Source organism: Bombus affinis, chromosome 1 (assembly GCF_024516045.1).
Source record: "Bombus affinis isolate iyBomAffi1 chromosome 1, iyBomAffi1.2, whole genome shotgun sequence".
Classification (NCBI taxonomy): domain Eukaryota; kingdom Metazoa; phylum Arthropoda; class Insecta; order Hymenoptera; family Apidae; genus Bombus; species Bombus affinis.
The window spans coordinates 12,199,392-12,215,799 of record NC_066344.1 but is presented as its reverse complement, the minus strand read 5'-3'; the positions used below and the strand labels follow the sequence as shown (position 1 = coordinate 12,215,799).

At 40.3% G+C, this 16,408-nt stretch overlaps 1 protein-coding gene across 5 annotated transcripts in view; it reads left to right on the top strand.

The window, feature by feature from the left end:
* Window positions 1-16,408, top strand: part of LOC126921124 (WD repeat-containing protein 47) — an 80,039-nt gene that overhangs the window by 4,157 nt on the left and 59,474 nt on the right. The window contains exon 1 of one of the 5 annotated variants that reach the window (XM_050732404.1): window positions 1,294-1,425. The exons of 3 other annotated variants lie outside the window; for them this stretch is intronic. In XM_050732404.1, the coding sequence (XP_050588361.1) occupies window positions 1,361-1,425 (65 nt within the window). In that variant the 5' untranslated portion in view covers window positions 1,294-1,360. Of the gene's footprint in view, window positions 1-1,293; window positions 1,426-8,562; window positions 8,761-16,408 lie in introns of those variants that run through there. One more of the 5 variants, XM_050732412.1, reaches the window with a different exon arrangement.

The following is a 16,408-nucleotide window of genomic DNA, read 5'->3' as shown; positions in this document are numbered from 1 at the left end:
TTCTCTCAAACGTAAAAAATTCGCGACACTCGAATGCCAGCACGGATATGCGCAACTCTCGGATTTTTATATTTGCTACCATCTCGAACCGGTTGCGACCGACACAACGACGTCGTTCGAACCGCGATCGTGACCCGCGAGCTGTGTCCCCGAGCATCGGTGGCCAAGACATCGCCAGCCAAGATCAAGGCCGTAGATGCCGGTCGCGGTGAAACTCTCCGGCGATTCGCAGGGCGAGCGTAAAATTCGCGTGGACACGAGCCGGAGCGGTCACGAGCGTGTGCACGCCGTGTATCCGCTAGACAGACAGAGAGAGAAAGCGCGCAGATTCGCTCACGCGTGCACACAGGTGCGTGGAGCCAAGGTGAATGCGCCTTGAACGCCGCTGAGCACCTTCAGTCGTATCTTCTTCCTCTTCACATCAACACTGCAGACGATGTATCGCCGGCTCTGCGCGCTCCCGTGCCGTGTTTCCGAGACGTCGTTGCTCGTTTCACGAATCATCCTTTGATCAGGCCAGCCACCGAGAACGCTCCTGTTTACCAAACCTGTCGAGCATCCAAAAGTGGGATCGGAGAGGAAAAGAGACGTATGGCGAACTGCTCCACGAAACCGTGATTCAGCTTCGATCGTTCTTCGTTTTATATTTAGAGGGATCGACGTTTTTGTAATACATGGAATGTTCGCGTGACTCGAAGATTCTCAGCAAACGCGAGGCAAACGGACACAGAACCGATAAAGGTTCAATGTGCGAATCGTCGACCGTATGACTTTGCCGAGATCGTACGATACGAAGTATTTGATCGAGTTCGATACGAGTGAGCTTTAGACGGCAGTGTCGATAAAAATGTTCGCGAAACGTCGTGTATTCCTGTGAGACGAGTATCTCGGGTCATTAGAAGTTTCGTGACGGCCAGAAAAGTATGTAGTTCGTAACTGACCTAGCTTGATGAATATCGAGTGACGAGTTGATTCGTTGAAGCGCTGACGAATGTCGGCTCTTGACTCGCATTAGCGTATCCTTTCGCTCGCTGTTAATTAAAAGCGTCGTTAGCCCTTTGCCACCAACTGACTACACGAACTTCCCTGTAAACGTGTCTCGAAAATAATGATTGATAAAGCTTTCGAACGGTGAAGTCTGCTAGTGTTTTTGCATTGCAAATTGAAAACGAGAATCGAAGAGTGGACAGAAACTGTTTGAATGCCTTTTTCCTCGTATGGTGTTTCATTGGTCTATGAAGCAGCAATTTTTTCATTAGAAGTGATAGTGGATGCTGTTTATTAGTGTTACGGTTTGAGAACAAGATTTTCAAAATAGAAACACTTGGTCAACGACGAGATATGGGAGAGAAGCTCTACCATGGTCGTCGTGGCTTCATCGGCGATTACTGTGGTTGAGGATTTTTCCAAAGACACCTTAGGAAGGTACAATATGGTCATATATTTCATATGAAATGTCTTAACTAAATTCTGCAAATTTAAACAGTATTTAATTTTCTTTTACTCCTTATGTACTCTATAAATCGTTTTACAATTAATATTAACACAGTAGTCTTTATGTCTTTTAGTGAAGCTTTCAAAAAATATACGGAAATGTTCGATACTGTTAGAAACATCAGCGTAGCCGACATAATCGTTCGTATTACCATAGAACCGTAACGCACGGATGTTTTCAGTTAAGGGTTAAAGTCCTGCTCGTGTTACGCGGAATTACACTAATGTCCCCCTTTACCCCGATAGGTGCACGAAATCTAACGGACACGACGATCAGACTAAAAAAGCCGCACTTAACGTTACGCGAGGTTCTGCGGTCGGAGCTGCACTGCAAGAAACAACGTTATTTCACGGTATTGTTGCCGCGTCGCGCGAATAACTTCTTTCGAATGACTTCGAGGTGACCGTCTAACCATTCTAACCGATCTAAACTTATCGTCGATAGAAAAACGAAGTTGAATCCTACGTGTGCCTCGACTCGAGAGCATTCCATTTCACGCGAAATTGTTTTTATTGCTCGTTTTATCGTCGAAATTCAAACGACAGGAAGCAACGTGGACGAACGTTTTTTAGGTCGGTGAAATTCAACGATCTTTCGTTTCTCCATCGTGGATAAACCAGCATGCTATTCCTTGGTAGAACGATCGAAAGTATACTCGATCGCGCTCTTTAGTCACGATCTCACCTGAAATCGTGCAGACGAAGGTCGCCACGAACTTGGCCTTCCACGTTGAAATCGTTCGTTTATCTGTTCGTTCGTTCGTTTGTTTGTCCGTTCTTTCGTTCGTTTGTCCGTTATTTCGTTCTTTCGTTCGTTTGTTCGTTCTTTCGTTCTCGCGCGTATGCACGCTCGTGTTCCTCATTTATCGGTCTGTCGCTCAACCAAGAAGCACAGAGCCGATAGCGACTCCGAAACATCGATCGCGGCGCCGACGCGCCAGTTGATTCGACCTTCCAAGTGCTGTTGCCTATTTCTTTAATTGTCTGCCTCTTTCGAAATCGATGAGTAACGGTGTATACGAAACAGTAATCTGTCGATTTTTCTTTCGAGTTCGATTACTCCACGGGAGTTTACATATTGCATCAAACGCGTCATTTGTCACTGAAAATCCATTCGGTACGCGAGAACGTTTGAGCACTCGTTAAGGCGCGTACTCGCTAGTGAACAGTTCAAAAACATTGTTTGCGCACAGCGTTTGCAAGATGTTTGCAAATATTTTTGTATCCACACTACGCGATATCACTGTGTTTCGCAAACATGTTTGCGAACTGTATGTAGTCAGGTGGTAAATAGACGACGAACTGCTCTTGAACTATGGCTATAATGGATGTGTTTTTTTTAGCGAACTGTCGTTTTGACGAATGAAAATGTCTGTTAGTCATGAAGTCACGTTAAAGTCAGAAAATCGAGGAAAATGTACTTATCATCTTCATATATTTCAGTTCATGCCACTTCGTCAGAAAAAGCATTCAGCGTAACCATAGCCTTATCCTCCACGATTTTCGTTGAAACCACTGGTTGCTAAGAGCGAGAAGGGGAGAATTATTTGTTCAATACGAATTGCGCTGATACGCATGTTTACGCAAAATCGATGTACGCGAAGCCCATCGACGAAGAATCATTGATATAACGCAGACTTAACGATTACGAGCGGGTTAGTAGGAATGTTGGATGTGCTCGATAATTTCTCGATTCTTAGTGTTTTTTATCATAATTTAACTGGGTCTGCTCAAACTAGTCTGTACACTTTTTGCTTGAACTATTTAAATATCATTTGCTAAATGAAGAAATTACAGTCATTCAATCGTATGAAAAGGAATTTGTTGATTTTGATTTATGTACTTGCTTATTGACTTTATTTTATGTGTCGTGAAACGCGAATAAATCTTAGTTGTTGATACGCGATAACTTCTCGAAACTTACGAATGCCGTATATCTTGATATGAAAATGAAACTTTCAGATACTTCATTGTTATGAGTCTTTGTTAGATTAATTGGAGAAGTTTGACATTAAGCGAATTTCTAAGTTTTGAAGACTGAGAGTTGCGTAAGCAACTTTCAGTCGTAGTTTCAAGGAAGTTTCTATATAGTCGGAAATTTCTAAATCGTAAAAAGTTGTATGATATACCTGGTTCCTTTTCATCTGAGTTATATCGCTTTACAATACAAAGTAAAAGAAAAAGGAATCGGAAATGATACAGGTATAACGATTACCCTACAACCTATTAGTATTCTGTGCCATATCCGGCACAGAAACGGTTTCCTGTCCGCTTGTCTTCTCCCATCCGTTTCCACGATTTTCCATTGATGGAAACATGATTTGCTGCATGTACGCTTTGATATCGAAGGAGGGAAATGTCGAAGATGGGAAGGAACGTGTGAACGTATTGGGGAGAGGAAAAACACACAGTCAATTAAAGGAAGTACACAGTCCGGAACGAACGTTGCTCTGCGAATCGTCGCAGTTCTTGGTTACATCCGCGCGAAGCCGAATTTAAATTGTCTTCTTTCGTTTTAATCTCCTTATAGGAACTCGAAAAGTAGATTGGATCGAACAATGGATAATAAATGTTTGCGCAGAAATGTCTGACATAATCGCGTAATAAGACTTTTAAACAGATATCGTTTCGGTTTCAGTAATTAGCTTGAACTTTTCGTTCCTGGGTTTTGTTCGTGTGGTATATGAACGTAGAAACATCTTTCATCTCCCCCCTTTGTTTTCATTGTTAACACGTTCGATTCGATTTCTCCGACTGATTCAATATCTCCCATTCAGAATAGAGCGCATAAAGAAGGAGGAATATAGTCTCTTCTCGCCTCGTTGATTAATATTTCCAATAGAGTTTCTCCATTGAATATTTGAAACCGTCGAGACTTTTTATCCAGAAATTTCTCTCTGCAACTTGTTCAGCTAATTGCTGTTTATCGCGTGCGTATTTCATCGAATCTGCCTTATTCTTAAATCGTTCAGACAAACATCGAGGAAGTTCCAGATGCGTTCGAGAAATTGGTTCGAGGGAAGGCCCCTCTATTTATTAATCGACTGCCTCGTACGTTTCACTTTCACCGTAAAACTGCCGCCGACAGCTGGTCGCAAATAATTTCCGTGCCCTCGTGCATCCATAATCGTGCGGATGTCGTTTAAAAGCGTACAGACGCCGGTTATAAAGAGGCCACGAGTGTAATCGAGCGAATCGTGTACGAGAACGTCATTACTTTCTACCTTTGCTCCTTCTTCGATGTGAAACATCCGTAAAATTTACATTCAAAGTGGAATTTCGAGGAAGGAATACAAGTCGTCAAACGCAAACGTATACACCTATAAGTTCCTTACATAGAAGTTGACCGTGAGCAATAAAGTTCAATGCGTAGGTGAAGGTCAAAGAAGGGTCAGAGAGATTGGGTATACTATGTGAGAAACGTGTTATGCTTTGCGATACTGCTTCTTAGAGTTTTCCGGAACGTTATATAAGATTTATAATCTCATAGAACGTTGTTTAAGGAAATATGAGATTATATTTATCGCGATGTTGATAACGCTATGCAAGTCAGACCCGAGCAACGTCGGTAGCTAATATGTCCATGGGAGGCTGTTAGAATATCCCGTCTTTTCACAGGATGAAGGACGAAATGCTTCGAGAGACGGTCGAGGGAAAATTTCAGTAGTAAATTCGTCGACATTGGTAAACTTTGCTTTTCCGGATGTAGAGCTTGCAGTGAATAAGTAATACTAAAAATCTTGTAAATCGATAACTAGTGTCTCTGTTATCTTGAGCGAGAAGCGTATACGAGAAGAGTATATGTACTGAATTAGCCGAGTGTATAATGCAATAACCTCTTATAACGATACGCAGATATTATTTAATCACAGAGACTAAACAAGTCTTTAATATGAATTATTAGTCACAGAGACTAAATATGTCTGTAGTCCCAGAGTCTCTGCGACTAGATAATACACACAGAAGAAATACAATACACAGATTAAGTTTCTAGGAAACGTAGAATGGAGTTCGAAATTATCTCTTCAATTTATCATGTTTTAAACGTTGGGCGCTCTCGTAAGTATCACCGACGGTGAGCTACGTGAGCTTTATTTTCATTCTAGATTCACCAAAAAGTCGGTGGTTCCGCTGCTGTGACCTCTACTCGTGAGTTATTTAAGTCTCTACCGTTACATCGACTAGGAAATGGCTGCACTGTGGTTTTCGGACGGCTTCAGACTTTGTTCGTCTTTGCTTGGTGGAACTTTTGTTAGTTAATTCTCAGCTTTTATTATGTTTTCTGCTATCTGGTGCTCGTTGTTTAATCACTCTTCTTGCGGGTGAACGACACACGGAAAGATTAAAATCCGTGACGAAACGAAAGTCAACGATAGTAAATCTTTTTTTGGTGTTCGGTCGCCACGAGTGGCAAGCGTAAATAAAACGTACTTGTCATTCGGAGACAAAGGGGTGGGGAATGGTTGGAGAGGAAGTCGATACGTTTTCAGGACACGTATTTTATACACCAAATAATCTGATTTTCTACGATCAGACATGAAACTTCGTGGAGTATACGGAGCCAACCTTCTTCCGTAGATCTCGCGTGTCTTCATTTATGTAAGGTACCCGGCTTCTTTCTCCTTTTCTTCTTTAACCTTGAAAATATTATCGCAGTATCATATCTCCTTCTTTATTACCGGAGATTATAGTAACAAACAGCAATTGCATGATAATTCGAATATACTTGGTGATTCCTCGTTTGATGGTGATTGATACGCTATACATCACGCTGTGAATGAAATTGCGAATAGTATCGATCGTGAGTCGAGTCAGGTTATGTTTTATCGTTGCTCTTTATTTACTGTCACAAGATTCCCTGAGAGTAAAATTTCGAAGTAATGGAATTTCGACGTTTCTTTTGAGAGACTTCATTTATATCGAATGAGGCTGCAATTCCTTGATGATGGTCGCCGTTTGCGTACCGCAGGAATGTGCGGTTACATAGAATGCAAAATAATCGCCTACCACCATTTAATCCTCTTTCAGAGCGAAAACTTGCGGGGCTACGTGGCGTATGTACGAATTAGCATACGACGTTATTTCATACGTCAAACCGTGTAATTCTATTGTTCATCGTAAACGTTATACCATAAGAGAAATTGGCTCGCGTCGCCATTCATATTTATTAACGCATCACGACTGATGTTTGCAAACTTGTTATCATTTTGCAATTTGTATCTACACTGGTAGTAGTAAACTCACAAAAATATTTGCACACATACCATAGAAAATCTTTATGTGCAAATAATGCTATATACAATATTTTGAAATTGCATTAGCACTGTAACGTAATACACACGCGCATAGAAGATGTCTATAAATGTTCGAATACTTTCGTGATTGTGTGCACACTTACCTTATCTGTACTTTGCATAACATTGGTGTCTGATAATCGTGAACGTTCCAATTAACTGATTAATCTCATTAACAATTTGTAAATGCTCGTTTTTACAAGATGTTCAATCTATCATCTACACTTTGTACGCTTTTTGACTTTATATGTATCATAATTGAACCGTGAAAATCGTGGCGTGAAAAATTGGCTGGTTTGGATTAGGTGATTACGATTATCGTAATTATCGTGGAGAGAACGGATGGATTCTGCTTACTACGTTATATGCTAATCGAAGTGTCAAGGAACAGTGCGTGCCGAGTACTTCCGGCAGATAAGTAGTTGGCGTGGTCGAGTAGATGGAATAGCGAGCGAGGGGTAGTCGTTTAATTGAATCTCCTTTCTTCGAGAGTACACGCTTCTTTGTTAACCCTTTCGTTACTTGAACAATAGGATTAAGACACGAACTCTCCCTATTGTGAAACAATACTCCGAAGAAAAGGTTTCGTTCAAAAATATTTCAAGGCTCTAATAAGTTTAGCGCAACTATACCGTTTGCATTATATGTTACAGTATATAATTGGAGCAGGAACGTGTAATATGCTTCAAAAAGAAAAAAAGTTATGATATAATAGACTTTTATTCTTTAAATTAATTTCAGTTGCGGTAGAGTTGCGAGATAACAAGAGTTACGTGTTAAATTATTCGATTCGCCTGGAAACTTTTGATCTTGATCAAAATCCTGCGTGTAGTTCCTATGTTCTTTTTATATTCAAAAGTGGTAAGATCTATACCGTTTCGTTTACGCGGTAAATTAGTAGTCGCGAAGGAAAATTAATCTCGAAAGTATAGATAAAAAACGCTGGGATTATTTATTTATGAAGTTTTTAATGAACAGGACGAAGTTAATTGTTATTGCTTGCTTATGAATTATTTATTCTCTTTGTAATAGGAGTTAAGTTATATCTTTTTTATTTCGTTTCTTTATATCGAGTATAAGTAAAGTTTACGTATTTTCCACGTATAACTTTCATTTCAATATAAATTTGTCTCTCATCAAATTACTCTCTACCATTAATTACATCTTCCTTTCTCGTTCAATATGGACCAGGGTACTCCAAGAATTCTCCAGTGACGTAATCGAGACATTTTTTATCCTTCACCTAGACCATGCCAGACTCTCTAGAGATCGATTCTGTTCTGTACCATCTTCCATATAGTATACTTGTTTCACGTTGCGTGGGCTGTTTCTATTTAAAATTTAATACGAAAGTATCAGCTCTTACACGTCTGCTATTTCGTTTTTTAATTGAATTGTGATTTTACAGAGTGGAATAAAAAAGGTCATTATCTAAATATTGGATTTCTCGATGAAATCTTAACTCATTTCAAAATTCGAAATTAAATAAAAGTAAATAAATTTCAACACGTTTTTAAATACTAATGTAATAAAAATTCCAAAAATTCATAAAAATTTGTCACTTGCATTTCCTTCAAATAGATCTATCGTTATGAAACTCCAGTTCGTTCGAAACATTTGTTTGAGGAGCTCGAATAGTTCACAAAGCGTTCAATCACAGCATTGTGATTCAGCAGTTCCGAGTTTCGAGATAGCATTCATCTTCCGCGAGGCATTTCGACGCGTGCGACGGTCTGCGTATAGACGCGCGTTTCGGAGATACAGGCGCCGTCGCAGAAGCGATTCGACGCCAGGCGTCGAGTCAGTGTTTCTTGCGACGTCGTTCGTGCAGTTCAGCCACGTGCTTCCGGTTCTGTGCTTCCGTTCGCCGTAAGATTTCGTGTGAGATTGTGATGCGTGTTCCACTGAGTCGTTCGACCTTCTTACGTGTTACGTGAATGTCCACAACGTGCAAGCAGACGATCAAGAGGAAGTAAATACGTAGTTTCTTTGTACAAGCCAATCTCAGTAATTTGTTTCCAACATTTATCTTTCGACGAAATTTAATTTTACATTGGATCGCGTTATTTCATAATCAAACATTGAATATTTGAATTATGAATTGATATATTATACAAATTTGTTTCGTCCAAGATGTAGATTTAATATCAATCGAATGAATTAATAAATTATTTGGATATCTCTGATAACGAGAGATCACAGATAACAACAACGGCAGTCGTATCTCGACTAATATTATGATTTCCGTACGCGAAACGACAAAGTATCACGAGATCTATTCTCTGCCCTGACGAGACGATGTAAGGTTAATTTGTTTTAATGAAGGCTAGTTTCTGCGAAACACCGCGTGAATTGTTCTACTCTACATAGCAAGTGTTATGTGTTAACTCTATCCTCGCAGGTTCCAGCGGTTTTTATGGATTCGTTCTACCATTTTCTAGATCGAGATATGGGCTTCCTATGTGGGCGGAGGGCAGGGTTTTTTCGCCCTAATGTGGGATACGCATAATTTACATGGCGAACCGCGAAATCTGCTTTCCACCCTTACGATCCGCTTACATAATCACGTGCATTGCACAAATCATTCAAACTGGTCGCGAAAAGCTGTTTCCGACACGTATTATCGACCGTATTAGGGAACGATCCGGCCGTGAAACAGTGGAAAGATCGCACAGGGGATGCGAATCGACAGATTGGATTTGCAGGGGCACGAGCGTCGCGGTTTGTATGCCTTCGTTGATACATGCGTTGCTGTTACTAACGCGTCGCTCCCCAGCGTACGATAACGTTCCAACGATGTACCGTGTAAATTCGCTTGTACCCATTTTGTATAAAATTTTCCCGAATTGTTGCGTCACTCCGGAAATTTGTCAACGTCACAACCCGCCTGAAAAATTAAATTAACACGCATCGACCGGTGGTTACGATGGTTGTGGCTTGAAACGTGCAAAATATAAAATATTTTGTAAGCTAAAACGAGAACAAAATGTTGTCGTCAACTATTTTAACGAACAAAACTTCTTTATACGGTGTAAAATATTACGTGTTCGTTAGAGGTGCTCTAAAATGCTTTCTAAAAAGGCTAATACAGATGAACGATCGACGAGACATCGTGTCTTTTCGCGATGGCGGTAATTTACGAGTCTGGAGGTTTATCGGACGACCTCCTAAGCTGAACTTCATCCTCTCTGTTCAATTCTCCACACGACTATAGAGAGCGACGGTTTGATAAATCACGGCGAGCTACTTTCGCGCTTTATCGACCACGTCGGGGCTGATTCGTCCGCGAGACAATGGACGAGGGCGGCGAGGACTCGTTAGAAAGTAAGGGTGCCGCATGGACGCGTTCGAGTAAGCTTCGATATACCCCAAGAGCAAGGCCACGCTTAAAACGGGTCTTTAAAGAGAAAGAGCTTTGCTGTTTTGATGAATATTGACATCGACTATGACTTCAGTAAGATATTCGTAATATCGAAAAATATGTGTAGCGGTTTACAAAAATATATGAACATTTGCCATGGAAAACTTATATTTTATTATTTTAAGCGTTTATATTTATTTATTTATAACAAATTATTTATTATTAAACAAATATTTATTGCAAATATGCACAAAGTTATATGTTTAAAATTCCATTATACAGCATAAGTAGTCATCTTAAATATGTAAGTGTTAAATTTGGGCTTCCTCATTGTTGGAGGTTTATTAATGTAATGAATAATCCACTGATATGTATTAATGAAATTTCAAAAAATTTCATATAATACACGAAGGATATCTACAGGAATTCAAATACTTTTTCGTGGGCCGATGTATATTGAAAGATATGACCGAAAATGTATGCAACAAATGTATGTAAAAGATTTAGTTAAGAAATCGTTTCACATGTATAAAATGTGAGGTTGAATGAGAAGAATTAACTCGTGAACAGACCCTTCTGTGCTCATCCACGCTCAGAGCTTGCTGGCAATTAAAAAATCCATGAACCGTGCAGTTTGTAGGCAGGGGACTCGGTAAACAAAAGGGCACCGTCAATTGCGCTAGAGTGAATGGCATGCCACGATGCTGACGAATTACGTTGTCATTCTTCCTTCTGTGCGTACAGAGGCACGATGATGGTTAATCTTGGATTGACAGGTTGATCTTCTTCCTTCATACAAGTAGTCCCATGAATGTCGAATAATGTAGCAGTGTTGAGGATACTTGTGGTAGATGAACGGATAAATCGATAGATACTATGGAAACAGCGATTGGGAGTTAATAATGTTCGCTATGGCAGACTTAATCTGAAGTAAGCCAATTAATTTTTAATATGGATTATTTCTGAACGATAAAGACGACGAGGATAATACGATGAAGCAATTATAATAATAAAAGAAGATGTATCGAAATGTAGTTCGATGGATCAGCTTGTGTAATCATTTTCCTGGTCTTTTTGTTCATCAGACAATGGAAATAGCAGCAAGCCAGATCTCGTATACAACCACTTTGTAAAATTACTCAGGAAGACGACGAGTATTCCGACTTTGTCCTGGCAATGTTCCTCCCTTCTTTTCCCACTTTATCGTCTCAACGATTGGGAAACAGTCCTACAATATGCTTGCTACTTTTCTGCTTCCCACGATCTTACGCTTCCCACACGCTCGACCCTGCTTCTGCAATCGCTGCTTACCTCGTCCGAACTTGACGAACAACTTCATACATTCTAGCAGCCTATCTAATAATATCATCGCCACATCTTTCACCCACTTTCTAGCAATTCTTTTACCAAAACGCTAAAACTCATTATACAAGCGTTGTTACACTGAAAACTTGCCAAATTGAAGTTTTCTCGATGATATCGTTAAGACAAATCTCGTCTAATATAATACGTCGTCGTGTTACAACTGACTTTCTAGAGAAGCAATTTTTTAAGCGTAACAAGAGATCGGCCGATTTGGCTCGCTTTCAGTCTTTCGAAAGTGATTAACCTATTTGCATCCAACGTAGCTCGAGAACGTTCGAAGCGATCCGCGATAGTACATCGATTTTCTTAAAAAGCCAAACTCATCGTGGGGAAATTCTGTTTCCATCGAAGACATCGTGAAAATAGGAAACTCTCAAACGTGTTAATCACGCGAGTGACACGCATGCAACAACGAGTTTCACGTTGTTCGTCTCGTAATCGACTCGCATTTATTTAGCAACCGTTAATGTAAACGCGCAGTGAGATTTACAAGGAAACGAATGTCTCGTGACGACACATACGGTCTTCATCCGGTTAAACGAGGCTTTCGAGATTTCCCGGAGGCGGTAGCCTTCTCGAGGAATTCGTGTCGCGTGAAAAAGGAGGAAAAAGTTGTCACTGGCTGGCTATCTTCTTGAGTAAACTCGCACCGGTACCACGAGCTTTCGGGTCAAAGGTGAGCTGCTTGAATACCTCCATTACAGACCGGGTAATGGTTCCTTTACTCGTGCATCAGTATGAAGAAAGCACGCCATACGGCTTTGAACCACGAAGAGACCGGATACTACCCTTCTATAAATCGCTATGGCGCTCCATGCAGGTAAACGTACCGAATCGAACCGTGTCCGACGCCGTGTCCGAGGCCGTTGGTCCACATCGTTGTAATATTCCGTGACTAGGAGAACCAAGTTATCCACCTTATTTCAAGGTGGTCCGAAAAACAGGCTAATTATTTTAACAGAGAATTTTACGAGTATGTAGTTTTTGTGCTAGATAGATACGTGTGGTGTTTTAGAAGAACTTGGACTGCTCGAAGCTTCCAGGTATAAATCGTGTCGGTAGATAAGACGCAGTCACTAACATCGTATCTTTCTTACCCGAACTTTCTGACGAAATATCCTGGAGAATGAGTGGAATACTTAGGGACAAGTTTTGAGCTGAAGACACGAGGTTTGTGAAGTTGTGAAAGTTTTGGTGAATCGGTTTTAATTAAAGATTACTGCACGATCAGGTTACGTTTCGATCGTATATCTGTAATTACGTGAAACGACATAACGTATAATTTCATAAGACGAACCCCAAGAATAAAATTTCTATATTTACACGAAGAATTTCTAATCTAACTATCGAAAAAAAAATGAAATTTCTGACGTTTCATTGGATCGTCTATGCGTTTTATTAATGGATTTATTAATCAGAGAGGAGGCACACGTATATCGATTCTCCGTGAATGTTATCGAATAAATTAATCGGACATTTGAATCGCGCATACGTAATAGTGTCACGGTGGCCGTCTGGACGTCTGAAAGCCGGAATTACGAACGCAGCGAGGAGCCGAGAAACACCGATAGTAAAGGATCGTGGACTGACTCTGGCATTAAACGCCGCCAGTCGGCATCGAAAAGATGGAGGAATGACCGGGCTTTCAAAGCCGCCGAGAGATTTTTAAACTTCGCTCTTTGTGTCTTTGCTCCTTGGCTAGGGGCAATGCGCTTCACGAGCCATAGAACCGTTCCATAGAACCGACCTGTTTTTACCTTCGTTCAAGAATACAAATTAAAGAGCGTTTCTCTATTTTTTCTTCCTTTCAGCGGCGTGTTCATTTCTTCTTTACTTTCGTTATCAGTCTAACAACTGCTCTATATGTTGGCCTTGGTAGGAAAACCTTTTTTACACCAAGCTTGTAATATTTGATAGTATCGATTTTCTGTACTTTTTTGCATTTGAAAACTCTGCTATATTTGCATCTGGAAATTCTACCTTTTGAGAATTAAAGAGTTGGGAATTAAAGAGTTTGCAGTAATAAAGGGGCAGCTTCGATATTAAAATTTTATTTGTAGCGAATATTCAAACGTGGAAAAGTTTATTACTATGGATATTAGTTGACTATGAATATATGACACGCTTGAAAAAGTGGTTTGATTGTGGTTGATCTTCGGTTGGTTGTTGTTGGTTTATTCAAATTACTGGAAAGTAGAGCTATTTCTTTATTACAGTACCCCTTCCATTGGAATTTTATAAATATTATATTTTTTGGAATTGGAAATTGTACATCTTCTACGTACAATATATCATAGATGAAGGTTTTTGTGTTTTTCCGTGTGTCTATTCACAAATCTTGCTTTATAAAAATTATAATATATCGATCTTGATCATGTTGAACATTTGCTGTTTTGAAAACAAATAACAATTGAACGCATTTACAATGGGAGGCCGTATATGTGTATCAAAATACGTGGCATTGTTACTCACTGTTCTTTTGCGAACGAAATATCGATCGATAGTTTTGTTTGGTAAATGCCGACTCCCCTTAACTAGTATCTAATTATAGTCGTTTAGAGTCACTTGTTACGAGAATAACGATGAGTTTGCATAGGTCGTTATAGGACGGTAAACGTGGTGGAACAATTTGTGGACGATTCGCAATTTCCGCTCAATAAACGCACTTCCCCATCGATTTCGTATCAATTAGCCATTTTAATAAGTAGACGATCAACGTTTATGAATAACTGGCAGCGCGCTGCTTGGTTTGCGCAGCGAATTACGTACACTAAGAACCGACGGCTATAAAAAAACAAAAACTTTCATCGGTAAAACTTTCGTTCCATTTACCCATTATTGACAATCGTGTCTGGTTATTGACTCTCATACAACGTTATATTCCGATGTAATCACCGTTTAGTTCGCTACTGAATTCTTTGTCTAAGGTTTCTCGTCTACTACCTTTTCTTTAAAAATCAAATTCATACATATATCTCTTTATTCAGATGATAAAAACGAGAGAAAGAGAGGGATTAATAAAGATGGCTTATCGTACAGCTCCACAAGAGTTTCTATGGAGTTCTACATGATAGAAAGAGAGTTTTTCCTCTGTGAACAAACTCGTTAAAGTATAAATGGAATTTTCAAAAGATTTATCGCAAAAAAAGAACCGACAGCTGTGAGCTTCAGCTTTTCCGAACTTCTACAAAATCCGCTTCGTTTGAAAAGCACGCGGATTCGTATAACCTGTCCAATCGTCGATAGTAAAATTGCTCGTTTGAGATCGAAATACAAGGATCACGGCGTAATTAAAATGAAATTGGAGTCGAATTGTTTGCCTGGTAACGAAAGCCGAGTAAACCCGTGACGGAGCCGGGTGAAACGTAAGCGGAACAGTGCTGAGAAATTTAGTTTCGATTATATACCACGAAGCATCGATAATCGCGTGGCTAAAATTATATTGCGTTTTACGTCCTGTGTTTTGTAATTTTACAGTGCACTTTAAACGTCTCGCCATCTTTTTATTGCCATCGCGTTTCCAACGTGGGTTTACGACCATTTTAAAGTATAACACGAATCGTCAACGATTATTCGATCGTTTTTCTTAATTAATTTCATCGTCTGACAGTATTCTTCTCTTTTTTTGTAACTAAATTAAGTTACATCGATCTTGTACTTTTTGGACTTTCATATTTTTTATCTCAATAAAGTTGATTGTATTTTACCAAAGTAAAAAAAAAAAAGAAATCGGCTGCACTGTCTTCGATTTTGAATAATTATCGTTTTGGCTCCCTTTCACTGGCAATTCTTTATAATTTTTTTCGAGTCTCGAAGCTGAAAAATTGCAAATAAAAGGGTCAACGATATAGCTTCGTAAAAATACCTAACCGTTGTTCGTTGTCAACTGCAACAGCTATTCATAGCACAGACATCGATACTCTTGTTCGCGGAACAGACAGATACCCTCTATTCGCGCAACATTGTACGATTGCTAGATTCAACCGTTAAAACCGACCATTAAATCTCACGGACTTGATCGACGAATAAAAGTATGATTTCTTTCATTCCAATCTCGATTGTAACTTTTACCTTTCAAACTACCGCATCGAGAACGCGAATTATACCACTGCGAAGACATGGCATGTGATTTTTTCCAATTCTCGCCAAGTTTCACAATTTAAAGGGAAATTAAATGTGGCTGCACGGCAAGAAGTAGCCGCAACTCTCCTTGCGAAAATTAATCTCCTGGGCGCCCGTGAAACGTTCTCTTTCCAAAAACTTGCTCGTTCCCGCTCGTTCTTCACCGTCCTGCTTCAGAACGCGCGGACGGGAAGCTCGCTCGTAAATGCTGAATTTATCCCCGGTTCACGTTCTCGCCTCGCCTATCCGCTTGCCCGTAATCGCTGGAGTGCATCTGCATAGCCCGTGTATTCTCCGAGGCACGTCTCCGAACTTCGTTACACAGAGTAATTTCCTTATCTCGTCGCTTGCACTTTCGACGAGCGTAACGAATGGCAAACACTGTTGAAATTTCGCAGCTTCGAAGAAATTGCATTTCACGATGAACGAAGGGCGGTAGGGTCGGATACAAGGTTCGAAAGTTCGGGTCCCGAGCGAGAAATCAGAAATTGCTCGATCAGTGTTTGCCCTCCTTTTCCGGTTGCAGACACTCGATGCCCTCGTCGTGCACCGGCCATACTTCTCGCCTCTCTGTTCGGGTCAATTAACGCTGCCGGCAAATTGTCCGAAATTGAATTTTCGTTCAGTCGCTCGGTTGTCTCGCAGCCGCAACCGCTGCTGCCTGGTCCGGGCTGTGAAACGTGTCCTCGACGAGAGTTCGCCGTCTTCAGCGTTAATATACTAATTAAGGAATAGTCGAGTTAATGGCAGGGAAATCTTACGCGATCTGGAA